At 43.6% G+C, this 27,544-nt stretch overlaps 1 protein-coding gene across 11 annotated transcripts in view; it reads left to right on the forward strand.

Moving 5' to 3' along the window:
* DAB1 (DAB adaptor protein 1) overlaps window positions 1-27,544 on the forward strand; it is a 1,161,086-nt gene that overhangs the window by 739,762 nt on the left and 393,780 nt on the right. For 4 of the 11 annotated variants that reach the window (XM_073896664.1, XM_073896665.1, XM_073896673.1 and 1 more), the window contains exon 1: window positions 10,498-10,640. The exons of 5 other annotated variants lie outside the window; for them this stretch is intronic. In XM_073896664.1, coding sequence (XP_073752765.1) covers window positions 10,581-10,640 — 60 coding nt within the window. In that variant the 5' untranslated portion in view covers window positions 10,498-10,580. Of the gene's footprint in view, window positions 1-10,497; window positions 10,641-27,544 lie in introns of those variants that run through there. 2 more of the 11 variants (XM_073896669.1, XM_073896670.1) reach the window with 2 other exon arrangements.

The raw sequence follows: 27,544 nt of genomic DNA on the forward strand, positions 1-27,544 counted from the left end.
ATTAATTTTATCTCGATTATTTCTACAATGTACTGGGGGGGGGAACACAGGTATCTGTATATACTGAATGGTCTCATTTGAGTCCTGCCAATGTAAAGGTATGAAGGAAAAACATTTTACATTAAAACAGAGCAAATTGCTTATGGTAACCATTGCATAATGAAGGAACACAATGAAGAATTACAGTTCAAATTACTTATCAGGTCTCTTCCATTTTCTAAGTTTTTAAAGTAGAAAATTGCACAGTATAATTACAGCAAGTTAATTTGCATTCATATTACAATTCAGTGAGCAATTACATTCTTTTTATTTTAAAAAAATATTTTATAAAGTGTGATTTGCATCAGTACATTTCCAGGAAAGAGTGGTGACTTTTTCCTTGTGAGGTTTTCATACAAATTCAACCACACAGCCTAGACCTCCCAGTATAGAGTTTTATATAGCCTCTTATCAGCTTTCTGGGACAAGGGAGAAGAGAACCATTTGAAGTGTAACTGTGGTTTCGAGCTTTTTGAGAAGAACTCTTCAAGGAATCATAAACTATTGGGGTTTTGAAGGAGAACTTAAAGGTATCATTGCTCAAGATTCCATTCCTCCCTTCACTTCCACAAGCTGAAGCTTGAATTTGTCTATATCCCATTTCTCCTAAGCCATCATCCAACCTATATTTGGTTATCTCCTGTGCCAGGAAATTCTTTACCTTCTGGTGACACCCCCAGCATTGCTGGACAGTACTTTCATTTTGTGGGGGGTACTCTGTTTTGGCCTAACCATTCTTGCATTAATGTTCTTTAAAGAATACTTTTTTTTAAAAGATTTTATTTATTTATTTGACAGAGAGATAGAGAGCATGAGTAGGCAGAGCGGCAGGCAGAGGGAGAGGGAGAAGCAGACTCCCCGCTGAGCAGGGAGCCTGATGCGGGGCTCGATCCCAGGACTCTGGGATCGTGACTTGAGCCGAAGGCAGATGCTTAACCGATTGAGCCACCCAGGTGCCCCTAAAGGATACTTTAAAAAAACCAAACAAACACATTCATTGCTTTGGTAGTGCCTTACATAACACAGAGCACTCTTTTTGTTGAGAGTATAACATTTCATTTAGAACTTGCAACATTAGCACAAATGTCTGTGTTGGGTGATAATGGAATGGTTCCCATAAGGACTGTGGGGTCTGATTGGCTGCTCCACTTTCTCTGCACTTGCTCTTCTAAAATTTTTAAAAGTAAGCTGAAATAAACGTATATTGAAATGCATAGATCTTAAGAGTAGTTTGGCCAGTTTGGGCAAATGTATTTGCCTATATAACTGACATACATTAAAGATATAATATATTCCATTATTCCAGAAAGGACCTTGTGCCCCTTTCCAGACAATCACCTTCCACAGAGGCAACCAGTGTTCTAATTTTTCTCATGATAGATATAAATTTGCCTGTTCTCAATCTTCATATAGAAGGAATCATAATAATGTTCTTTTTGGTGTCTAGTTTCTTTCATTCAATATTTTTTAAAAATTGATCCATGTTGCTGTACTCGTGAGTAGTTTATTTTGTTTCTTGCATAGTAGTATTCCACTGTATGACTATTCTACAACTTATTTCTCCATCCTCCTGTGGAAAGACATTTGTGTTGTTTACACTTTGACCTATTATAAGTTTGTAACTTTCTAGTATATATGTTTGTGTCTACGTGTGTGTATTACATGTGTGTGTGTACTTGTTTTATTTCTCAGGGGTAAATACTTAGGACTGGAACACCTATAAATGCCCAAAGAATAGATGTATGCTTAACTTGATAAGAAAGTGCCAGCTAGTTTTCCAACATGGTGACACCATTGTACACTTTCACTGGAAACATATGAGACTTCTACATCCTCACCAAAATTGAATTTTGTCAGGCTTCCAAAATTTTAGCCGTTTTAGTGGGTGTGAAGCAATATCTCATTATAGTTTATTTGCAAATTCTTTATGATCAGAGATGTCACACACCCAATGTGCCCTATTGACTATTCAATATACATACATATATATATATATATATATATATATATATATTTTGGTGAAGTGTCTGTTCAAGTGTTTTGTCCCTTTTGATTAGGTTGCTTATTTTTTATCATTAATTAATAGGAGTTGTTTATATTTTCTGGATTTATGTCCTTTGTCAGATATGTATTTTGAATATTTTCTCTGGGCTTGTGGTTTACCATTAATTTCCTTAATGCTGTCTTATGATCATCACGTGTTAAATGTTGATAAAGTCTAATTTATTATATTTTCTTTTATGTTCAATGATTTTTTGGGCTAAGAAATCTGTGCATACCTCTAAATCGTGAGGATCCTCTCTATAGTTCTTTTCTAGAATCTTTACTATTTTAGTGACTGTATATTGTTCTGTATATGGTGGAAGGAAGGGTTTGAGGTTATTTTTTTTCCATATGTTTGTCCATTTTTTCCAATACTATACTTTAAAGAATTTTCTTTCCTTAAGAAATTGCATTGGCACCTTTGTAAAAAAAAAAAAATCAATTGACCACATATATATGTTGGCCTATTTCTGGATTCTCTATTCTGTTCCATTGATCATTTTATTTATCCTTAGACTAAGCTAAGACTATACTGTCTTGATTATTGTAGCTTTATAGTAAATCTTGAAATCAGGTAGGATAAGCTCTCTAATTTTGCCCTTCTTTCTCGGGATTGTTTTGGCTATCCTAAGTCCCTTTACCTTCTCACATACATTTTAGAATTAGCTTGTCAATTTCTTGAAAAAAATGTGGTGGGATTTTTATTGGGTTTGTAGTAAATGTATAATTAAGTTTGGGAACAAATGACATCAATGTTGAGTTTTCCAAACCATGAACATGGTACGTTCTCCATTTATTTGGGTCTTCTTTAACTGTTTTCATCAAAATTTTGTAAGTTTTGGGCAGAAATCTTAGCATGACTTTTGTTCAATCTACTCCTACTTTGTGACATGCTCTTATAAAAAGCATTTAGTTTATAGCAGCAATGTCCACAATAGCCAAACTGTGGAAAGAGCCAAGATGTCCATCGACAGATGAATGGATAAAGAAGAGGTGGTATATATATACAATGGAATATTATGCAGCCATCAAAAGGAATGAGATCTTGCCATTTGCAACGATGTGGATGGAACTGGAGGGTGTTATGCTGAACAAAATAAGTCAATCAGAGAAAGACATGTATCATATGACCTCACTGATATGAGGAATTCTTAGTCTCAGGAAACCAACTGAGGGTTGCTGGAGTGGGGTGGGTGGGAGGGATGGGGTGGCTGGGTGATAGACATTGGGGAGGGTATGTGCTATGGTGAGTGCTGTGAAGTGTGCAAGACTGTTGAATCACAGATCTGTACCTCTGAAACAAATAATGCAATATATGTTAAGAAAAAAAAAAAGAAGAAGATAGCAGGAGGGGAAGAACGAAGGGGGGGGATCAGACGGGGAGATGAACCATGAGAGACGATGGACTCTGAAAAACAAACTGAGGGTTCTAGAGGAAAGGGGGTGGGAGGATGGGTTAGCCTGGTGATGGATATTAAGGAGGGCACGTTCTGCATGGAGCACTGGGTGTTATGCACAAACAATGAATCATGGAACACTACATCAAAACTATTGATGTAATGTATGGTGATTAACATAACAATAAAAAATTTAAAAAAATAAATAGCATTTAAATTTTTCATTTTCCAGTGGTCTGACTGTGTTACTTTGGGTAAGATATTTAACCTGAGTTTATTTTAACCTATAAAATGTGAATTCACGTTTTTCTCAGAACAAGGGTAAGCATAAAAATATACAAATGGTTTTTTGGAGTTCTTTAAGTATTAAGTTCATAATACAATACATGGTATATTAGAATTCTTTTGGTCAAAAGTGGAAAAAAAGCTAATCCAAACCGGCTTAAGTAATAGAGGGAATATTTTGGCTCATATTGAAAAATCTGGGTGGTGGGATGGTAGTCAGCTTCAGGCATGACTAAACTGACATTCTTCAAGAGTTTCCTCATACATCTCTATTTTCTCTCCTCTTAGTCTGTTTTGTTCTCTGTTCATTTTATTCTCTGAAGGATTTGCTTCTTTTTTTCTTTTTAAAAATTCTTTATTTAAATTCAATTTAGTTCACATACACAGTATCACCAGTTACCGGGTTATAATTCAGTGACTCAACAGTTGCATATAACACCCAGTGCTCATTACATCAAGTGCCCTCCTTAACGCCCATCACCCAGTGACCCCATCCCCCACCCACCTTCCCTCCAGCAACCCTCAGTTTGTTTCCTAGAGTTCGGAGTCCCTTACAGTTTGCCTTCCTCTCTATTTTCATTTTTCCTTCCCTTCCCCAGGTTCATCTGTTTTGTTTCTTAAAATCCACATATGAGTGAAGTCATATGGTATTTATCTTTCTCTGACTGACTTATTTTGCTTAGTATAATATCCTCTAGTTCCATCCATGTTGTTGCAAAAGGCAAGATATCATTCTTTTTGATGGCTGAGTAATATTCCATTAGATATATATATACACCACATCTTCTTTACCTATTCATCTGTTGATGGACATCTGAGCTCTTTGCATACTTTGGCCCTTACAGACATTGCTGCTATAAACATTGGGGGCATGTGCCTCTTCAAATCACTACGTTTGTATCCTTTAGATAAATACCTAGTAGTGCAATTGCTGGGTTGTAGTATCCTTTGGATAAATACCTAGTAGTGCAATTGCTGGGTTGTAGTATCCTTTGGATAAATACCTAGTAGTGCAATTGCTGGGTTATAGAGTAGTTCGATTTTTAACTTTTTGAGGAACCTCCATACTGTATTCCAGAGTGGCTGCACCAGCTTGCATTCCCACCAACAGTGTAGGAGGGTTCCCCTTTCTCCACATCCTCGCCAACACCTGTTTTTTCCTGAGTTGTTCATTTTAGCCATTCTGACTGGTGTGAGGTGGTATCTCATTGTGGTTTTGATTTGTATTTCCCTGGTCTCTGAAGGCTTTTCTTATGGAATGGGTTATTTCAGTTACAGGCTTACCATCTTTCCAGTTTCTGGGCCAATGGTAAGGAGAAAGCATTTTCCCTAGTTGCTCTAGCAAAAGTACAGAGGTCGATTGGATCATCCCTGAATTGTGGCCACAGCTGTGTTGCACCTGTCTATCCCTGTAGCTGGGGGTCGGGTCAATTCTACCAAAACTAAATGGAAACCAAATCACTGGGTGGGGGAAATGGTTCCCCAACAAAATCTGAGTGGTGTTTGCCAATGATGGAGGAATGGGTACAGAGAGGCAAAAAAAGAAGTATCTCTCATAACTTGAACATAGTAGCCACAAAATACATAGCACTATATCCTATGGCATTCTGGTTCTTCCCTGTTCTCATACTCCTTAGGCACTTGGTCTTTCTTTCTTTTTTTTTTTTTTTAAAGATTTTATTTTTATTTATTTGACACAGAGAGAGATATAGTGAGAGAGAGCACAAGCAGGGGGAGTGGGAGAGGGAGAAGCAGGCTTCCCGCTAAGCAGAGAGCCCGACGTGGGTCTCGATTCCAGGACCTGGGATCATGGCCTGGGCCAAAGGCAGCCGCTTAACTGACTGAGCCACCCAGGCGCCCCAGCACTTGGTCTTTCTGATAGCTTCTAGTCTCCTCCTATATTCAAGCACTAACATCATGTTAAGCTCCATTTTGTGAGTGAAAAAAAAATTGGGGTTTGTGTTAAAACTTAAGAGCCTTTTGATGATCGTTTTAGCTCTCTGCTTTGTTTCTACTGTGCATTTAGCTAAAAAGAGCAGATTGGTGGCATAAATACAACAATTGCAGTGTTGCTAGTCTCCTCCACCCCCTCCTTGGAAAAATAAAAGGAGGCCTATTTATAGCAACTGTAAACCAGAGTCAAGTTTAGTAATAATAACTGTCACACAACCTTTCCCGGGGATCAAGAAAGGCCAACATCATAAAAGAAGGGAACTTCTATTTTGATGAAGCCTTATAGAAATTTCTTTTCTTTTTTAACCTCAGAAGAAAAATAACAATTGAGCATCTTACTTGAGTCCAGGGCATGTAAGAAACGTATCTGAAATGTGTGGCTAATGTATGGTTTGCAAAATATTTTTTCCTGCTTTTTAAAAAATCTGACCCCTGTCACAGTAAATTCCAAAGTCCTGAATATGGCAAACAAGACCCTTTAAAATTTGTTTATGTCACTTCCCTATATATAATAAACTATATTCACCCCCTCCGCCCCCTCTTAAAGAATTTGCACATTCTCTTTTCTTGGCCTGAATGAAATACCTTTCCCTGCTTCATTTGGTTATTCGGTTATCTTTTGAGATGATATCACTTCCTTCATGAAATCTTCCTAACATCCTGCCCTGTGTTAAATGCCCCTATCTGATGTTCCCCTAGCATGCTGTACTTAATTTACCATAGCATGTACTGGAATGCTGCATAATGACGTATGGTCTTCATATGTCTATGAGTTGCTTGAGAACAAGTTTTGTTTTTGTTTTGTTTTGTTTTGCTTTTTGTTTTCTTTCTTTGTCAATGCTGAACATTGTGCCTGGTATGGAGTAAACAATCAGCAAACACTTTTTGAGTAAAGGAATAGAATCTGAGTGTTAACATGAACTTAAGTGAAAGGGCCTGTGAGAGGCTTGTATTTTAGGTATTAACCTTTGAAATTTTGTGCATTCTATATGCTACTATACTTTGAACACATGATGTCTCTAGTAAACATGGTGAAAATGTTCCTACTGAACATTATTCAAAATTTTACTAATTTGAGAGCCTTATGTGTATAGAAATATTAGCATGTTCCTGGCATATTCAAGCACTAGAAACTATTTGATGAACAGTGGCTATGTAATTTGTGTTTGAAACCCCAGAGCTTATGGCACAAATCTATTTATTTATTGGAAAAAATTATAGGAATAAACTGAGTTTTAAATAATATATAATACACAAAATGAGCTACTTTCCATTCCTTTCATTGGAGGAGTAATTACTGCTAATTGAATTTATGATTTCTGACATTTGATTTTACTTTACTCATGGGTCAGTTTCAAACAGTACTCATACAGGCTGCCTCTCTGCATAGTTTGAGAATCAGGTGCATTGGATGAATTATGTGAAGTTCAATAAAACCCATTTGTGCCCATCCACCTGCCCATGCCCTTGCTTTTTTATTCAGTTGACTCACAGCTCCTAAAAGGCAGGGTCTGTTTCTGATTTATCGTCATTTCCATTGCCTAGCACAGAGCCCGATATATAAAAGGAATGCCATAAATGCTTGTTGATTTAAAATGAACTATTTTGGCACTATTCTAGAAGGAAAACCAATGTTTACTAGGTGATTTCTTTGGTGCTAGCCATGTCCACTACATTATTTCTCTTAAGAACTGCAGCAATCTCATGAAGCAGGTGTCTCACGAAGCAGGTAACACCATAGTAGAATGGAGAATGTTGAAGTGCAGAAAGGTGAGTAACTTGGGGCACCTGGGTGGCTCAGTTGGTTAAGCGACTGCCTTCGGCTCAGGTCATGATCCTGGAGTCCCGGGATTGAGTCCCACATCAGGCTCCCTGCTCAGCAGGGAGTCTGCTTCTCCCTCTGACCCTCTTCCCTCTCGTGCTATCTCTCATTCTCTCTCTCTCAAATAAATAAATAAAATCTTTAAAAAAAAAAAAAAAGAAAGGTGAGTCACTTGTCAAAGATGATTCAGGCCCATCAGATTCCGAAGTTGGCAGTCTATCCAGTACACATTAAAAGGGATATTTCTCTCCCTGGGTTGTCATGAAGATTAAATGAGTTAATGTATGGAAAGCACCCAGGACAGTGCCTGGAACATATAAGCAATGCATACATCTTTGCTGTTTTTATTACTTTGCTGTTTCTCGGAGTAGATGGTAAAGGATTGTTTGATTTTTTTCTTTATGCCACATTTAGTAGAAAAGACATTGTTATTAAAAGAGAAGAGGAAACAATACCCTTATAGGTGTGTTCTTTCTTGATCTGTTTAGCATAGTAACTTAAAATAGTGCTTTAAGACTTGGTTTGGTTTAACCCAGAAGACTATTAGTGTCTTCACCAAGTCCTTGGTGAGCAGCTCGTGTGCACTTACCTTACCATCTATATATTACATTTTCTTCCAGCCTGGACTTGGAAACAGCTGCAGCTTGTTGCCCCTGTTAGATGTAATGGGAATTTGCCCAGTTTCTGTGGTTGACCTTGTTCAACATTGAATATAGAGAGAGTTTTACACGAACCTCTTCCATTTCTATTACTTGGCCAACTCAGTGTCCTGCATTCCCTTTAAAGTCTGTAATCCTAACCCCACTGGAAAACAGAAGGAGGTAGAGGAGAGAGGGAGGCAGTAAATGTTACATTCAGGGTCTTAAAATGCAGGTAAGTGGTTTTGATGTCCCATGGGTGTCCTCAAAGCATTGAGGAACTTCAGTGGTTTTTGGTAGAGTCAATGAAAAGTTAGACCTGTGTTCCATTACTTAAGGTTTGACATTTGTCCCAGATATCTGTAGTGCCTAACAGTTTTATATACTGCCTTCCCCTATTTCAACTAGGTCTTCTCTGACTTGTCCATGTCTCCTGTTTTCTCTCTATGCAGTTCAGACCCCTGGGGTCTTTCTTTATAGATGAGGATCCTGAAGTGTTTTATTAATCTTAATAGAGTTGCCTGGTGAGCCTGAACTTCCCACTAAATGAATCGTAAGCGTTTGGTGGCAACTCTTCCCAACTTTGGAAAAGTTGGAGAGACTTGAGCCTTTCCCTGGTCCTCGCCTTTAGATGTGCTGGTCACATCCAGAAGTGGATAGAAACGGTAGTACCAAGGGTGGCACCTCCCTCCCACCTTGCTGGGAGTTTCCTCTGATCAACTGTTCTTGCAAGATTGCATCCTGCCAATGACCTCACCAATTTTTTTGTCTCTATGTAAATTGCTACCTTTTCAGGAGGAGCATGACAGCCTCCCTTTGCTCAGGCTTCCATTTGTACAGAAGCTGTTATTACGGAATAAGTTTAATGGGTCGTGAATTTTGTGCAGAAAGGGAGGGTCTCTCGATAACTTTGTATGTACCAGCTATGGACGTATTGGCTCCACAAGGAGTGCATTAGGCTAAATATTTTTAGCCCATTGACTCTGGGGGTAATAACCCTAAATGCTTCATTAAATTTTCATGGGTGAGTGACAGAAGCTATGAGGAAAAAAAACAAAACACAAAGACACCCAAATCTGCCACATTAGTTTTATTATTACACAGCTGGAGGACCGGAGTGTGGCCCCTAAAAAGAATAAAACTCAACTTTTTGAGGAACTCTTGCCTGCCTCTTCCTTCCCTTTTCCGGCCCTGCCCCCATGCGCAACACTTGATCTGATTTTTCTCTCCCACACCTGGCATTCTGGCGTCTGGAGACAGGTTATACCACAACAGAAATTTACTGGAGTTGAACCCAATCTCAGGGTAGAAGAATTTCAGACCCACACGGTATTGTCTGCGACTTGGCAGCTCTTTGTAAACTAGGACCAGAAGGAGGGAGCAACTGACTATGTCCTGGCTGGGGCCTTCTCCCGTGCAGGTCGCAAGTTCGAATCGAATCTGCAGATTGTCTTCTCCCGAGCATTCTAAGAACGCGAGTGGGGAGAGCGGACGGGCCCGCATACCCTCTGAGGCGTGAGTCCCTTCCTAGGACTGACGGCAACGAGACCGCTGCAAGCCTTCTCCCTTCCCCTTGCCCAGTTTTTCCTCGGGAGCCTCAGTGGAGACGCGGGGCTGCGGAACCAGGGTTGGCGGCTGAGCGCTAGCGTCCCCTCCCGCGAAGGGGCGAGGGGGCCGCTGGCCGTCGCCGCACCCGCCTCTGGCTTTCCCCGCTGGCACTCTGTACTTGGGAGTGCGTTAAGTTTGGAGGCTCGGATAAAAGAGTAGATCCTAGGGGAAAATGAGGGAGGTCGGGAGGGCGCTGCTGCTGGTGGTGATGGTGGCGAAAAACACTGGCTACTTTGTGAAAGCCGAGGCTGGGAGCTTTGACCCCGTCTCTCCCTCACCCGCTCCCGCGACGCGGCTGGGGCGGGGACCCCACGCCCTCGGCTCCGCTCGCCTCGGTCCGCGCCGGGATGCGGAGTGAGCGCAGGGGCCCCAGAGGCGCGACCGCGAACCGCGGCGCCCCCGCTCGCTCGTTCGCTCCCTCTGCCTCCTCCCCGTCGCCGCCGCGACTCGGCTTAGGTCTCGGAGCGCGCTCAGGCGGCGCGGAGAGCGCCCGGGCGGGGGCGGAAGCGGGAGCGGGAGCGGGAGCGGCGAGGCCGGGGCGAGGGGAGCGCCACGGTCGGGCGGCCGAGAGGCGGCCGCCGGGGAGCCGGCAGGTGAGCTACGCCGCGGAGCGCCGGGCGGGCGCGGGGGCGGACGGGGCGGGGGCCGCGGGAGGAGGCGGGATTGCGCGCGGGGCGGTCTCCTCCCCCAGCGTTGACGCGGGCCCGTGGCTCTCGGGGAGGATGGACTCAGCGCGGCGCTCGCCGGGGCTTCCCCGGGCTGGAGAGCGCGCCTGAGTGCGGCCGCCCGCCGGGCATGGGGAGCCGCTTCCTGCGCGGCTGCGGCAGCGGAGGAGGATGCTTTCGGCGAGCGGAGGTGAGGCGTTGTGGGGCCAAGTGCAGCCCCCGAGTTCAGCGCGGGCGGGTGCCGGGGGCGGGCGCCGGACGGCTCCGCTGGGGCCCCGGGCGCGGAGGAGGGCTCCTGGGGCGCCCGTCGTGGGAGTTTGGCTGGGGTGTTGCGGGGATGGCGACTGCAGTTTTCCGCCCGCTCCCTCCTCTTGCTGGGGGGTAAGGGGGCGACCTCTCCTCCTTCCTCCTGGCTCTCGCTCACCACCCCCAGTCTCCTTACTTATGACCACGCGCGTCCTCTCTCCAGACGTCCTCACTCCAAACACTTGTCTCTCTCCGAGACCCCCTGTTCCTTCCTCCCTGCCGCGATTCCGGCTCTATCCACCCCTGAGCCCTCCCTTCCACTCCAAAACCTCCCGGTTGCTCCCGAGCCCATCTCCCTGCCTCGCTAGCGGCGTCCCCCGGCCGGACCCTCTTCCCTACTCATCGGTGGAGCTATGGCTCTGCCCCGAACTGTCGAACAAGCGGGTCTCTTCCACTCACCCCTGCCTTTTCACAGACACCCTCAGAGCTGGACCCCGCATCTCCCCGAACCCCAGCCTTTCCCGAGTCCTCCGTCGACTCAGTTCTTTGCGCTCCCCGCTCTGTTCCATTCCCCAAGCTCCGCGCCGCCCCGCTAGCTCTCTTTCCTGGACCGCCCCTCGTAGTTTCTGCTCCAGACTCAACGCTGTGCCTGGGAAGCAGAGCTCAGGGTTTTTGTTTTGTTTTTGTTTGTTTTTCCTACTGGGGAAACTTTAAAATGCCGGTGGTTCGGCTCATAGAGAAGCCCTAACCGGAGGCAGAGAGAACCTGTACGCAGGGAGTCAGAGATGGGGGCAGATTGTGTCGCGAGTCGGAAAGGGGCCGTGGGATGAGTGTACAAAGTAAATTTCAAAACGGAGGGGGGTTGCTGCAGCCGGGACTCTCCTTCCCCGGCTGGTTCCGTCTCGCGGAGTATCATTGTGACCCCTGGTGGGAGGGCGCGTCTTTTCTCTGCACTTTTTTAAAGCGCCTTTTTTTAACCCCTTTGGTGTTGAGGGTGACCGGACGGGGGTGGGGGAAGAGCGAGTCGGCACGAGGGAAAGCTGCTTGGAGAGGCTGATGCCACTTGGCTCCTGCGTTGCTTGCTCCCGGACCCGCCAGACTGTGTATGTTTCACTCTAAACTACCCGCCACCCCCAACTGCATCACACAAGTCCTCATTGTTGGGGGTCTGCCTGGGCACTTCCGCCTGGGCTGCGAGAGTCTGAAGGAATGGGATGGGGGTGGGGAGGCCGGGGGCGCTCGGCAAATGAGCGCGGGCTGTAGCTCGAGGCGCGGCGGCGGCTGGCGGAGCGGAGAGCGCCCCGACGCGGGCATCCGTGCGCTCGCGCGCGTGTCGGCGAGCGTGGTTGCGTACCCGCGTGGGTCGGTGCCTGCGGGTGAGTTTGGAGGCCGGCGCACGCCTGGGCTTCGATCCGTTAAGAGAGCCGCGAGCGGAAAGCTTGCGGAAGCGAGTGCGCCTTTTGCTGCCCCGGAGCTGGGCAGTCGGGCGAGCGGGCGGGCTAGTCCTCCGAGGTGGATGCTACTACGCCGCTCCAGCGAGTTACCGCCGTGATCGCGTCCGCCGCCCTCCTGCTCCCCTCCTGCGGGCCGGTTCCGCGCATTTTCACAATGTTGATGGTTTTGAATAAAGCCCTTGTGGGGGTTCCGCTGACACTTCATAACACTTAACATGTTTTCAAGTAATCACTTAAATTAAAGGTGGCTTACGTTCACAACCCCCTCATTATCCGGTTCACGTTTGTGCATTTATGTGCCAATTATAGGTCTTCAGGAAATCCATAAAATTATAAACCATCTCCACCCTCTGAATTAGCACGCATTGTTTTTTTTTATCTCAACGGTGAGTGGTTCTGGATGAAACCCTGAATTGCACAGGCAAGAAGATAGATGTGCGGGAGGGTGGGGGGAGAAGGGGAGGAGAGCTGGGCTGGAGTAGGAACACTTCCAAACAAGCCCCTTCCCCCATCTCTCTCACTTCCTATCCTGACAGGGCTTGGTGACAATTCTGGAATCTGAAAGGGATCAAAGATTTCCTTGATTTCCTATTGAGAAGGGCAACCTAATCAAAGCTGTATAAAAGTCAACTTCTAAGCAATCAGAAATTGTCTGCTGATGTCCTTGATTGAAACCCCGCATTCAAATGGAGTATTGAAGAACTCGCAGACAGAGCTTTTGAAGTGCTATTGTTCTTCTCCATACACAGAGGCCCTCAGAAAGGTTGAGTTAGTTCAAAATGCAGTGATTTGAAAGACTGACATTATAACTATTTGGCGACGCTGAGGGGACCGGCAGGGATGAGAGCAGAGGCCGAGATGGGAAGTGCAAACGTGTTGCTAACTGTCTTCTTGGGAGCAGTGCGGCTATCAAGTGGGAATTCAGTTCTAAGCATCAAGTTGGCAATTAAATCTCTTCCTAAAGCAGATTTAGAGGATGATTTTTACTAGGTTTTCTTTTTCTTGGTGGTTTGCTTAAGGTTTGAATAGGCATATCTGAAACATTTAATCATGTTCATTGTATTCAACAATAAAATCTGAATAAAAATTACTTATTGTTGATGAAGCTCATCTCACAAGCTGTTTCGCAGTATGTTTCATTTGCAAGACACACCATTGTGGGAGGCTGCGAAGAGATGCGATCACTTATTGTTCTTGTTCTCTTCCCCAGGCCAGAGAGGAATCTGCTTCTTCACTCCCTTCTGCCCTCCAAAGTCATTTCCTTTAAAAAGGTGGGAGTTTGGCTTGGTACCTGATAGGACGCTTCCTAAAAATTGCATTTGGTGGATTTCGGATGCCTGGAGCCACCCTGCAGGCAGATGAAGAATCTAATTGAAGCAGCATTTCATTTTGATAATTCGCTCAAGTCAAACATTTTGGTTTTTGCAGGAATTTAATCCCTCTCTCAAACTAATAAAGCTAACAAAGCAAGAAAATCACAGTTCATGTCTTTTAGATGGCACTTTAAAAAATTGCATACATTGAAGGCTGTTGTCAGGAACTTTCAATATTATTTAGGGCTTACGTGACAAAGAATGTGCACTGGGTGAGTTACGTAATTGAGGATAAATCACCTGATCTCTCAGAACCTCTGTTTCATTATTTGTAAAACAAGGATGGTATTATCTACATTGTATGTCCTTTGAGCAATTTGATAGGGAAAACTGTATCATTGGGCGCTTTGACATATAATTGGATTTCAAGGGAATGGTGACTTTTGGTCATAGCAGGGAGTCCTGCTAAGGAGAGAGGATATTTGGAATTAGAAGGCCAGAATCGAATCCAGGTACTTTCTGACTTTGTGATGTTCGGTAATTCACCTTTTTCATTAATAAAAGAGGAATAGTTTACCTTTTTGGAGCACTTACTAAGAGTCAGGTACCATTTTAAGCACTTTGCATGTGTTAGTTTATTTAATCTTTAAATAACCATAGGAGGTGGATAGTTGTATTCTGTTTCCCACTTGATTGATAAGGAAACAGGCCCACAGAGAGTTGGTAACTGGTCTAAGGTCACAAAGCCAATAAGATATAGAACTGGGGGTGCCTGGGTGGCTCAGTTGGTTAAGCGACTGCCTTCGGCTCAGGTCATGATCCTGGAGTCCCGGAATCGAGTCCCGCATCGGGCTCCCTGCTCAGCGGGGAGTCTGCCTCTCCCTCTGACCTTCTTCCCTCTCATGCTCTCTCTCTACCATTCTCTCTCTCTCTCAATAAATAAATAAAAATCTTAAAAAAAAAAAGATATAGAACTGGGTTTATTTATTTATTTGCTTATTTTTTAAAGAGAGTGCACATGAACAGAGAGGGGCAGAGGGAGAGGGAGAAGGAGAGAATCTTAAGCAGGCTCCACTCTCAGCATGGAGCCCCACGTGGGGCTCAGTCTCACAATCCTAACATCCTGATCTGAGCCGAAATTAAGAGTTGACGCTTAACCAACTGAGCCACCCAGGCACCCCTAGAACTAGGATTTAAATCCAAGCTTTCTGGTTCCAGGGTCTGTCCTGACCACTGCTGCCTCTGTGTGGAGGGGCGATCCCAGCTATCTCTCAACCGTGGTTGTGAAACTTAACAGGGAATAATGGAATAGACTTCCTGCAGGAGCAAGTTGTAGATTTTTTCCAAGGTCAGATGCTAAAACACAAAATGAATGTTGTTCTGTTATCAACAGGGCATTGGGCTGATGGTAGACATTTTGAACACTTGGGACTTTATGATAGGTATTGGTCAGATGTTCACATCTGTCTGTGCTGTTAAAGTATTAAGTAGGTATACAGAAATTGCATTACTGCTGTTGTCTGTTACCAACTGTGATAGGCGGAGACTTGTAAAATTAAAAGGTGGCATAACAGGTAGTTAGAAGTCTGGACTTGGGTGCTAGACTGCCTGAGTTCAGACCCCAGTTCCTCCAGCCGTGTGAGCTGCGTGGACTTGACAGACCTCTCTAACTTCTCCATACTTTAGTGTCCTTTATAATAAAACAACAGTACCCACCACCTAAGATTGTGGTGACGATTATAGGAATTAACACCAAGTGCTTAGAACAGTAGTGAGTATGTAATGTTACTTAGCTGTGAATGGTATCCTTCAAATGAAAGCCACATTCTTCCCTTTGATAATGAAAAGGTCTCTGTCATTGATATCCTGAGGCCTAAGTATCTTAATGGTATCTGTTTTTGTTTTTATCTTTTCCCTAACCAGGAGATAGGGAGAAAGAGATATAGTTCAGGATTTCAGAGAAAGGTTTTGGTGTTTTTTGTTTGTTTGTTTGTTTGTTTTTTAGCTTATTGGAAATACTTCCTTGAACATTTACCTTCTTTGTGAAGGAAATGGGGAAGTACACATAATGCTAAAATCTCCTTGAAGTTGCCCTTTTCAGTAACTGTTTTGAAGAAAATAAAGTGACTATTTAATTGATTGGATTCTAGTAGTAGAACAGTCAACTCTCCCCATTTACAGATTGGAAAACAAATCAGGTTGGAGGACACATACAACTTTACAGCTGAGAGACACCATTGGAACCCGGAATTCTTGGACTTCTTGTCCACTGCTCTTTCCTCTGGACCAGATTGTCTCCTATACCAGGATAGAGAAGTAGCCTAAATTATAAATAAACCTTGAGGCCAGGAGAGGTATTGCCAGACTATGAGCAGGAGCCAGGCAGATGTTCTGTACTGAAAAAAGTGTCCAATAGGAAAAGAAAACCCCTTTTCTGGAAAGTACACTTATGTCCATGAAAACTAGCACTGAACTCAATCTGTGAAATGCATAGCAGGATATGAACCCATGTTATACACACACACACACACACACACACACACACACACACACACGTGTCAGTTAATGACTTGAACACTTGCAACACTAGGTTGGAGAGCAAATGATTGGGTTTCTTTTTCTGTGAGATGCTCTTTGTATTTTTCTTCCACTTAGCTCTCAGATATGGGAATGTGTTGGTTCAGGAATCATAAAACTCCTCTGGCTTCTATTTCATGAAATATGCAGTATATTCTATTGGAGAGAAATTGCCAGCTTGCTTTTATTATTATTATTTTTACTTGAACCCAACGTATAACCAATCTACAATGCCAGTGGGGGATTCTCATAAAGAGAAAGGAAAACAGAAATAAAATTCTGCTGAATAGAACAACTCAGCCAAAATGATAGAAGTTTTGTGATGGTCAAGACGGGTTGTTTAGCTTAGGGGATAAAAATGAGAGCAGGGCAGTCCCAGGCAGGTGTGACACTTCAGGGTGAACCCCAGTCCATGTTGACCACCTGCAGTGAGTCTTGCAAAATTTTAAACCTGGTATATTGGCTCTGAGATTCAATTTCTGACTCTCTCTGTTGGTCAGTCTGTTTCTTGACTGGACACTTGTGATCTGTTGGTCCATCAGTTAGTCTTCCTTTCCCCCTCTTTTGTCTCTTCTTGTTTTTGTCCCAGAGTTTGTCTCTCTTTCAGTCTTTGGATTCGTTTGTATTTACTCTTGTTAGTGTCACATTTGCTAGTAAGACTAAAAAGTTATGAATATGTCTTGAGCTCTTCTGGGAAACTGAGGAAGCTAACTCCAGTCATGCACATAGACATCGCTTCTATGCCCATTTAACACATAATTGCCTGAGCACCTACTTTTGTCTGGCTCTGGCTCTGGCTCTGTGCCCGGCATTGGGAACAGTACCATGATGCAAGGGTGCAGTCTCTGCCATCTAGGCACTCTGCCTCATGCATAAATTACTGCCACAGGGTGAGATATGGTACAGAAAATATCTGTCCAGCCCTAGAAGCTTCCAGAAGAGTAATTTATTACATCTGAAGAAAGGAAAGGGAGGGGAAGGCTTCAAAGAAGAGATTGCATTTCAGCTGGAAGCTGAAGGTTGAGCCAAAATTTCTCAGGGCTTGAAGGCATCCAGATTGGGAGAACTGTGTGGGCAAAGATAGGTGGGCATGAAGGTTCATCACTGGTTTGGAGACAGGCATAGTTGGGTGTGGCTGTTATGTACAATATGTGACTGAAATGGATTATTTTGTAGAGCATTTTCCAGATTGTGTCCCAAGGAACACCCGGGTTCCCCAAGATGGTTATGAGTATTTCAAAAGGAAGAACATTCAGAAGGAAAAAAGTTCTATTCCCCCAAAATTTGGAAAGCATTGAATTACATACCTTACTAAGACATGGTATTTACTGACATGTTAATGCTTCAGAGGTTTCCTACAGGTAAAAAAAAAAAAAAAAAAGAAAGAAAGAAAAGAAAGAAAGAGAGAAAAAAGAAAAAAAAAAAGAAAACTCATTGAAATCATTAAGATCTTCTAAACTTACTTGCCATAACTACTGGGTATTTACCCCAAAGATACAAATGTAGGGACCCGAAGGGGTACGTGCACCCCAATGTTTATAGCAGCAATGTCCACAATAGCCAAACTGTGGAAAGAGCCAAGATGTCCATCGACAGATGAATGGATAAAGAAGAAGTGGTATATATACACAATGGAATATTATGCAGCCATCAAAAGGAATGAGATCTTGCCATTTGCAACGACGTGGATAGAGCTGGAGGGTGTTATGCTGAGTGAAGTAAGTCAATCAGAGAAAGACATGTATCATATGACCTCACTGATATGAGGAATTCTTAATCTCAGGAACAAACTGAGGGTTGCTGGAGTGGTCGGGGGTGGGAAGGATGGGGTGGCTGGGTGATAGACATTGGGGAGGGTATGTGCTACGGTGAGCACTGTGAATTGTGTAAGACTGTTGAATCACAGATCTGTACTTCTGAAACAAATAACAAATTTTAAGAAAAAAGAAAAAGAAGAAGAAGATAGCAGGAGAGGAAGAATGAAGGGGAGTAAGTCAGAGGGGGAGAGGAACCAGGAGAGATGATGGACTCTGAAAAACTGAGGTTTCTAGAGGGGAGGGCGGTAGGGGGATGGGTTAGCCTGGTGATGGGTATTAAAGAGGGCACATTCTGCATGGAGCACTGGGTGTTATGAACAAACAATGAATCATGGAACACTACACCAAAAAAAAAGAAGTGGTATATATACACAATGGAATATTATGCAGCCATAAAAAGGAATGAGATCTTGCCATTTGCAACGACGTGGATGGAACTGGAGGGCGTTATGCTGAGTGAAATAAGTCAATCAGAGAAAGACATGTATCATATGACCTCGCTGATATGAGGAATTTTTAACCTTAGGAAACAAACTGAGGGTTGCTGGAGTGGTGGGGGGTGGGAGGGATTGGGTGGCTGGGTGATAGACAGTGGGGAGGGTATGTGCTATGGTGAGCACTGTGAATTGTGCAAGACTGTTGAATCACAGATCTGTACCTCTGAAACAAATAATGCAATATATGTTAAGAAAAAAAAAAGAAGATAGCAGGAGGGGAAGAATGAAGGGGAGTAAGTCAGAGGGGGAGACGAACCATGAGAGACGATGGACTCTGAAAAACAAACTGAGGTTTCTAGAGGGGAGCGGGGTGGGGGAATGGGTTAGCCTGGTGATGGGTATTAAAGAGGGCACGTTCTGCGTGGAGCCCTGGGTGTTATGCACAAACAATGACTCATGGAACACTACATCAAAAACTAATGATGTAATGTATGCTGATTAACATAACAATAAAAAAATTAAAAAAAATTAAATAAACTTACTTGCCATAAGCCCCCGATTTCAAGGATCCCTTTTTAGTGTCTTACGAGATAGAGTGGGGAACACATTTGTAGGTAATCATTTAGGATTTTTACAAAGTGGAGTTAATTTTATCATAAAAGTAATATGTGTGACTTGAAATGTAGTATGGTAAATGTAAGACATACAAAAAAAGTATAAAAATACAGTAAAAGTAGTACAATAAAAAAAGTATGAAAAAAGCTTAGTACACTCAGCTTAAGAAATAAAGCCATGTAAATACAGTCGAAGCCTCCTTTTCCCTGATCATATTTCCTTCCCTCCTGCCAGAGGTAACCACTCTCCTAAATTTGGTGTTTATCATCCCATATAATTCTTTTGAATATTCTTTTTGGAAGAAACAGAATGCCATTGAATTCTCATTCAGTTTCTAGCTAGTCACTATAGAGATAATAAAGAAATAGTTGTTCCACCTGGGAATTTTCCCAGAATAAAGGACATTTATAAGCTCTTCAGAAGAAGGAAATGTGGCTTCTCCTTTTAACAGTGTCTAGAATGTAGTAGGTGCTCAATAAATCTCTGCTGAATTGAATTAAACGTGTGCACTCTCATGTGGTACTTTAAGTTCACGTGGTTACAAAGATTGAGGTAAATGTTTTTCATTGACAATATTGAAATTCTTTGTGATCAGAGTTCTTGAAAACATTTTTTGTTTGTTTGTTTTGTAATCTGGATCTATAAGTGAATAGTTAACAACTGTTGACTGCAAGTCCTTTTCATGTTTTCTTGACATCCTTAGGAATCATTAACGATAACTACTTACCCAAATCTGCCCTATTAAAATAGGTGATTCAGTAAAGCAGCTCTCCTCTTCCATTACAGGAAAAATAACTCCCAAGTGCTTTCAATCAAAAAAGGGTATTTGTACATTACAATGTAATTAATTACTCAGTACCCAGACACTAAATACTTTGAAGGTTTTTCCTTAGGACCCCAAGAAATAACTTACTATTAAGTAACAGGGTGCGACATTAGGCATAGTCATGCCAACACAAGCATCTCTCTTGATGTATGTGAGGGACATCTCCTTGAAAAAGCTCCATCTGAAACATGTGTCATTTGGGAGACATTTTCCTTTTATGTTATACTAGCCTGTATTCACGAATTACTACTGTTTACATGTCAACATGTAGTGAACATTGGAATATTGCTGAGGGATGCGTGGTAGAAAGAATGAAAGGACAAACAGTAGAAGAAAGGACAAAGTGGAAGACCTGTAGTCTCAGTGGGGGAGACATTTTATTTTTTTGTACTAAATCATGGTTATATGGGAGATAGTAGATTAGCTTTTCCCATGGGGCTGGATGTTGATCACGGCTGATAATCCACCCCCACGATTTTCTTTCCTTGATTTCGCCAGTACTGATTTCTCCAAGGAGTTTTAGGAGTAGTAAGAAAATTCCAGGAGATAGCAGAATGAGAATCAGCTTTGGGTTTGAATGACCATCAACAATGCAGACAGTGCACAGAGGGTCATGACAAGATGCCATAGACTGCCATCCCCTCATGATTGCCTACAGATACCCATGCACTAGGATGATGGCACAGGGCGGTGCTTGTCTTGAATTGGAGGACACGTTCTGAGCAGCATTATATGCATGCTCACAAAAGTTCTAAATATAAAACACAACCATTCAGACATGAAAATTAAACCAGAAGTGCCAGTAATCCAATTGTGGATGAAGTCAAAGATGGGCCAACCATATGCTGAATCTGAGCTATGGTGTGTATTGTTAGAACATAGTGAATGCAAAAAGGTTACTGTAATTTATTCCTATGGGAAGCTGAATAGATTTATAGGCCACATACATGTTGGATTCTTGCCAACCTTCTGCTATCTAACTTAGTAATTTTAATGTAGTTGAATTTATCAATCTTTTCTTTTATGGTTAGTACTTTTTATGTCTTGTTTAAGAAAGTCTTTTTTTTTTTTACCCTGATGTCCTAAAGATAATCTCCTTTATTATCTTCTAAAAGTTTTATTATTTTGCTTTTCATATTTAAGTTCTGTAATCCATGTGGAGTGTGTGTGTGTGTGTGTGTGTGTGTGTGTGTGTGTGTGTATGTGTATGTATGGTGTGAGGTAGCAATTTATTTTATTCCTAATTTGCTTCCATATATAAAAGAGTCATGCAGGCATTTAGGGTCAGTTTCAAGGTATATATTTTGTCCACTCTTTGTCCAGACCACATTTCTTTATTATTACAGCTTTATAATAAGCCTTGGTATTTGGCAGGACACAGCCCCACAATGTCCTTCTCCAGAAATGTCTTGGCACTTTTTTTTTGCTTTTTGTCTTCCATATTCATTTTATACTTTTAAAGTTACACAAAAATACTCTTGAGATTTGAGTGGAGCTACACTGAATTTATAGATTAATTCGGGGAGATGATATCATTATGACACTAAGTCCTTCCAGCCATAAACATGCTACCTCTCTCCATTTTTGTGTTCTTAATGTCTTTCAGTACAGATTATACTTTTCTTCCTAAAGGTATGCACTCTTATTAGATTTATTTCTGGGTGCTTTATATTTTTGTAGTTGCTGTTGTAAATACTATCTCTAAAGATTGTATTTTCTAATTATGTATTAGTTTTCATCATATCCTGCCTGTATTTCTTGCTTTAGATGGTGGCGCATTAGGAGGGGAGGAGAAAAAGTGGGCTCGCAGACTGCTTACAAAGTACTAGGTGCCTTGGGCGCCTGGGAGGCTCGGGCGGTTAAGCATCTGACTCTTGATTTCAGCTCAGGTCCTGATCTGAGGGTTGTGAGATTGAGTCCCTCATCCGGCTTGGTGCTGGGCATGCAGCCTGCTTAAGATTCTCTCTCCCTCTGCCCTCCCCCTCCCCCATGCCAACCTTTCTCTTTCTCTAAAAAAAAAAAAAAAAAAAAAAAGTTGCTAGATGTCTTATATGCCCTCATTTGATGTCCAGAACAGCCTCCACCCTCCTTCACAGATGGACAGAGCAGGGGATGTCCTTTGTCCCATTGGCCCGGTGGGAACGCAGAAGTGAGGAATGGGGCTCCGAGGACTTGATCAAACCCCGTAACAGTCACCTTGTTCAAGCGGCAGGGGTCTTTGAAAGATGTCTCTGGTTTTCCCTGGAGTGTGCAGGGATAGCAGAGACCTTCACTGGTTAGACACTCTGTCTAGCATGAGTAAATGATCTGGGGACTGGGGGCCAGAGTCTGGCTCCTGATACACTGGTCTGGCATTTCAGGCCAGCCATAGTCATCTGATTGCCTGAGGGCCAAATTTTGGCCAGTAGCTATGGTGTGGTTCAACTTTCCAGGCACATCTCAGGCCAGTGAATGTTGCTGCTACCTCCAGCAGCCACAGGTCTAGGGAAAGGAAAAGATGCGTCAAGACATCAAGCTGAGCTGGAATAGAGATCCAGGACTCCTTACACCCATATCGGTATTCTTCCCACCTCACCACCTTGACTTACTGTCTTCAGGTATATTATGTTGATCGTGTAGTGAAATACTGAAGCATTTTTGATTTGAGGAATCACCATTATGCATAGACATTGTAACATATCTGCAGAAATGGGGACAGCGGGACAGATATCTACCTATGGCCCATGGGATGATTACTTGCTGATTGCTGTCCTTCTCTCTCCGCATCTCTCTGTTGCCGTTTGTCTGTGTCTCTCTTTCTCTGGAATTCCTTATGTTATTCTTTCATAAGCGCACTCCCAATCATTTTTCCCATTCAAATATTATTTATATTTGAGGACCTAGAGGAGATACTCATTTCTCTCCAGAAGTCACCCCTTGGATACTGGTGTGGATAAAATTTCAAATTTTTCTTCTCCCCTTGCTGATTGTTGTACCTCTTTCTCCTTTTTCTCACATCCTGTCATCATGTTTCATTGTATTTTCTGGGGTGAAGATAATATGTGTCATACTAATTTAGGTTGATGAAAAAGAGGATGTCATATTAAAGCAAAATTAAGGGAAGGAGAAGCTGATCACTTGGTTACCCTGATAACAGTCTATATTTTCTCTTAGCTATCCATGGGTTCATATGAGTGAGGTCAGATATCATTCTGTATGCATTTGACTGCTCCAAATGTATCAGTGGAGAGAGAAGTCTTGATTCCAGTAGCCATAAATCAGCATGGCTGGGAGGAGAAGGGGCTGGGAGGAAGGGGGTTGGGAGAATGGACTGACATTGCCCTTTATAAAAAAGAAAAATATGGATCATACAGCATAGGCTCAGACAAGTTTGATGCCTCCCTCTGCCTGCCTTTCCCGGGCGTGTGTATCTTTCTCAGGCTTCTGGAGCCTCAGACTCTCTTAAACACCATACTTGATTATGTCTTAGTTGTTTGGCTCCATGTTTGTTTCTCTTGATTCCTCTGAAGATTGAGAGTTTCTCAAGGGCATTGTCGACTTTTCTTTCATGCCTTATGGGCTTAGCTTTTCAAGGAAGTCCACCTTTAGATTCTTGCTCCTTCTAGTTTATAATGCCTACCACAGTTCCTTTGCCGTAGAGGGAAAAGTGTTCTGTTCCTTTAGTGAGCTATTTTGAATCTTTGAAAACAAAATAATGGCTTTCTGTCATAATTTTAAATGCTTCCTTTGGGGACATGTCCTTAACCCCCTCTCTTCCCAAACTGTGCCTTTCCTGTCCTCTCCCTCTCTTCTTTTCCTTCCTTCTTTTTTTTTTTTTTTTTGGTTGTCCTTCCAGTTTCATCAACTCAAAGGAATTGCATGAAATCAACAACAACAAAAACGCTCTCAACTTAAAGGTCTGTAGTGTGATTTTGCACAGTTGCTGCAATGTGCTTTATTCCCTCTCTCATGCATTGTTTGTGCGGAGGAGGGAGTATTCGGGGGAGCAGTCCGGAGGTAGACTTTGTTAGTTCCTTGCCCAATCCACTGGTAACATAGGTATTTTACCTGGGTGATTGTTCTCTTCGTGGGTCGTCTGCAGCTGGTTTAAAATTACAGCTTAAAGATGGAAACTCTGCCAACCATTGCGTGTCGGCGGGGAAGAGTGTCTCTGGGCGCTGTCCCTGAACACACCCCAAAGCTGCACCAGCCACACTGCCGGGACGTAACACCGTGTTAACAGTAGACACTGTGTTGGTGAGCATTTCGTCAGGAGACACATACCAGGTAGCTTAATAGGAAGAATTTAATATAGGAGGAGACTTCACAGGAAAGATTTCCTACAATCACACACGTGTCTGAAGAGCTGAGAGTGGGATGGAGTGGCAGCAGGAAGTTCCTTCTCAAGCTACAGGCACAAAGGGAAGGGGCACTGGCCCCAGAGCCCGGGAACTGGGGCTGCTGTAAGCATAGCAGAGGCTGCGTGGTGGGAGCAGGTCCCACACAGGGCTGGCTGGGCTCCGTCGAGGACACTGGGCCACTGCCTGGGATGCCGCCTTGAAGCAGAAAGAGATGGAGAGAGGGAGACAGAGACCCTGGTTTCTCCTCCACCTTCCTTCCCATCTCCTGCCGGGCTTCCCTACTGAGTGACCCTAACCGGAAGTCAGTTGGCCAGGGAGCCTGGGAATGGGACTTGGGCTCAGCTTCCTGCCACACCCAGCGGACAGGGGAAGGGGCCGGGAGTGGATCACAGAGAAGCAGGCAAAGGACTAGTTCCAATGCCAGGAAAACCAATCTCTTAAAAAAGTGTTTACTGACATTGCAGAGCTCAAGAATGTGAAGTGAAGCCCTGCTCCTCCTCTCACTGCCCTCCCACGCTGTCCCATGCCACCTCCCTTGCCGAATGGTGAGAGGGACCCCTGGCATTGAATCTCCATCTTGCCAGGGGGAGCTACGTCTGTGTCAAGTGCCCTGGTGAGTAGCACAGTAACAGTAGGACCGTACAGTCCCTTTTCTGCGGTTCCCAAATTTAGAAGACTCTGAAAAGTCCCAAGTATTTTTATAATTCATTGAGTGGGCAAGACCTGATCTGATCTGAACAGACACGAGACGACTTATAATCTCTGTTGATCCCTCTGAGTGTGAACAGTCATACATATGGCTTGAGAGGTATTAATGAATTTGATTCCGGGGGAGGGGGCGGTCACTCCAGACCCAGTAGGGATAGTCCAAATACCTAAAAGGTAAGTGTATGACATGAGACATGCTGCCTTTCTAAACTGCACAATAAAATCTGCATTCTGAACACATAGGTCCCAGGAATTTTGGATTGTGACTCTGTATTTCAATGTGACAGAGGGAGAAGGAGTGGAAGCGTGGCCCTGTCACAGGCAGCAAATAGCATAGCCGTTCTGGGATCACCGAATGCTAGAGCAGGGTTCCGTGGTAGCCTGGCCCAACAGCCCACGTGGTCCCTAGATGTGGAGACTTTGTTGAGGTTGGAGAGCTGGCTCACGTGTCTCATGGTCACCAAGGGCTTCATCGTGGAGCTGCTACCACTTATGTTCCCTTTGCAGTGCATGCTGCTTTAGGTCTGAAGCTTTGGCTGCCTCAAACATTTAAGTACTCAGCACTTAGATGGAATGAAGGAAGCCAGCAGGTGAATGAATATACAGGTAAATCTGCACTCCAGCTGTGGTCATCTTACATTTTTGTAGCATTTCATGTACACACATACACAAACACACACTCTCACGCAACAACCCTTCAGGTATCTCTTGATCTTATCAGACAGACAAGGTGGGTGTCACCATCCCCATTTTATAGATGGTCAAACCACGGTTTGAGTAATAACTAGGTCTGTGGCCATGGGCAAGACCGTGAACTCTTAGAGCCTCCATTGGAAAATGAATTCTTATTCACACTTTTGTTCTAATTGTTCTGCCACAATTAGACACACAGGGAGAGAGGCAGCAAAATTAGAACAGTGCCTGGTGTGCATCGACAGTCCTTTCTTCCTCACCCCTCCGCCTTCAGACCAGGAAAGTAGGTTGCACCAAGTCACAAAGCTATTCCCTTTGAAAGGGCAGCCTTCAATAATATGAAGAGAATTTAGTAGTTGAATGATGGCAGACCTCCTCTCTCTGTGCCTCTGCTTTTTTTTTTTTTTCCAGCTTTCAGAGGAGGGGCTTGACGAAATGCCACCCCATGCTAATTTTCTCTTTCTCTCCTCAGAAATTGGGTCACAGTTGGCTGTGACCTTGGTGGCCCCTATTGTCTTCACAGATCGGGATACACACAGGTTGTTGTTTTGTTTACTCCAAATCTGACTGGAGAGGAAACAACCAGGATCACAAATAAAATTTGCTGCAGAAAGCAACTTTATTTCTTGTCAGCACACATGAGACTTTGTTTATCATAATTCACTTTCCATGGGCATAATAAAATACTTTCTTTTTCTGAGTATTTTGCAAGATTAATAAGGCTGCATTCTTTGGGAAAGTTTATTAATCCATAACTTATAGAAAACTCCAGAGGAAGAAAATATGAGATATGTCTTGTAGGTAAAGACGTCAGGCATGTCAGTACCAGAATTGAATTATGCCCCCATTATTCAGCCAGTTCTCTTCCAGGTGTATTACAGGTTGCTGATACGATGGCAACTATGCCTTGGATGTGATCTAAACCAGCAGGTGTTTCATTTTGTTTTTAAATTGGGAGGGTGTGAAGAAGTAGGTGGCAGCCCGTCGCATAATCCCGGTCCTTGGGATGCTGGTCCCGTCCACCCCTTTGGTGACACTGCAGCTACGTTAGACACAGAGGCATGCATTTGGACCCCGGCGCCCTTGCCTAAAGCTGTGGGCACTGGGTCTCTGCTCTCTGCAGATGGTGTGCTCGTGGCAAGGATGATAGTAATGAGAGTGATGGTGAGGAGGAGGAGGAAGGTCATTACCTCTGTGTCCATTACAAGGAGTAATGGTTTATAGGGAAGTACTTTGTGCTCTGTCCCTTCACTCATTTACTCAGTATTTATTGAGCTCCTGCAGGGTATTCGCACAGTGGTGGGCTCCACGGATATGGCTGTAAAAGACATAGGCTTTCTTCTCAAGATTGAGGATTGGCCTGTGAAGCCCAAATGCACAGATGACAACACGGTAGCTAAATACAACAAAAAAAAGTAGGATTAGCTGAGGGATGAATTTTGCCAGCCATCTAAGCTAAGCAATTTGAAGGTGAGCTGGAGTTTGCTGACGGATCTTTCTTATAGTAAATATGTTCCAGGTACTGTGCTGGGTGAATGTGACAGCAAGTGTAGTCTACCCTGGAAGACTCAAATGGACAGATGCACAGAGGAGGCACGTTCTAAGTCAAGGGACCATGGTAAAGGTAGACATGGGCACCTCCATGTTTGGGGAGCCATGAGTGAGTTGGTATGAACGAATCATAAATGGTAGGGAGGGTGGTCAGAGCCAGGGAAAGGGAGGCCGTGAAGGTAAGCAGGTGCTCCACCTCATGGAGCACCTTGTTGCCATGTGAGCCTTGAGATGGTGGTTGGGTGGATGGTGGTGAAACAAGCCTTTCCTTTGTGTGCCCTCTGGGCAGGTCTCACCCTTCTCCTCTTACCCAGCGTGAACAAGCTAAAGAGAAATGTGGTTATATTTACTTAGGTGAAATGAGGATGTGTATGTGGCAGGTATGGTGGATTTTAATGGTCTCTCAGGGGCCTCCTATGACCAGACCTGCAAGCTCAGGTGCCTACAGAGGCCGCGTAGTTGACATTGCTGAGTGGAACAGTCCAGGAGAGGCGTTGGGGGGCACTGGGTAAGCCAC

This window comes from Callorhinus ursinus, unplaced genomic scaffold (genome assembly GCF_003265705.2).
Source record: "Callorhinus ursinus isolate GAN/ISIS: 27379988/994484 unplaced genomic scaffold, GSC_fseal_2.0 scaffold9, whole genome shotgun sequence".
Lineage (NCBI taxonomy): Eukaryota > Metazoa > Chordata > Mammalia > Carnivora > Otariidae > Callorhinus > Callorhinus ursinus.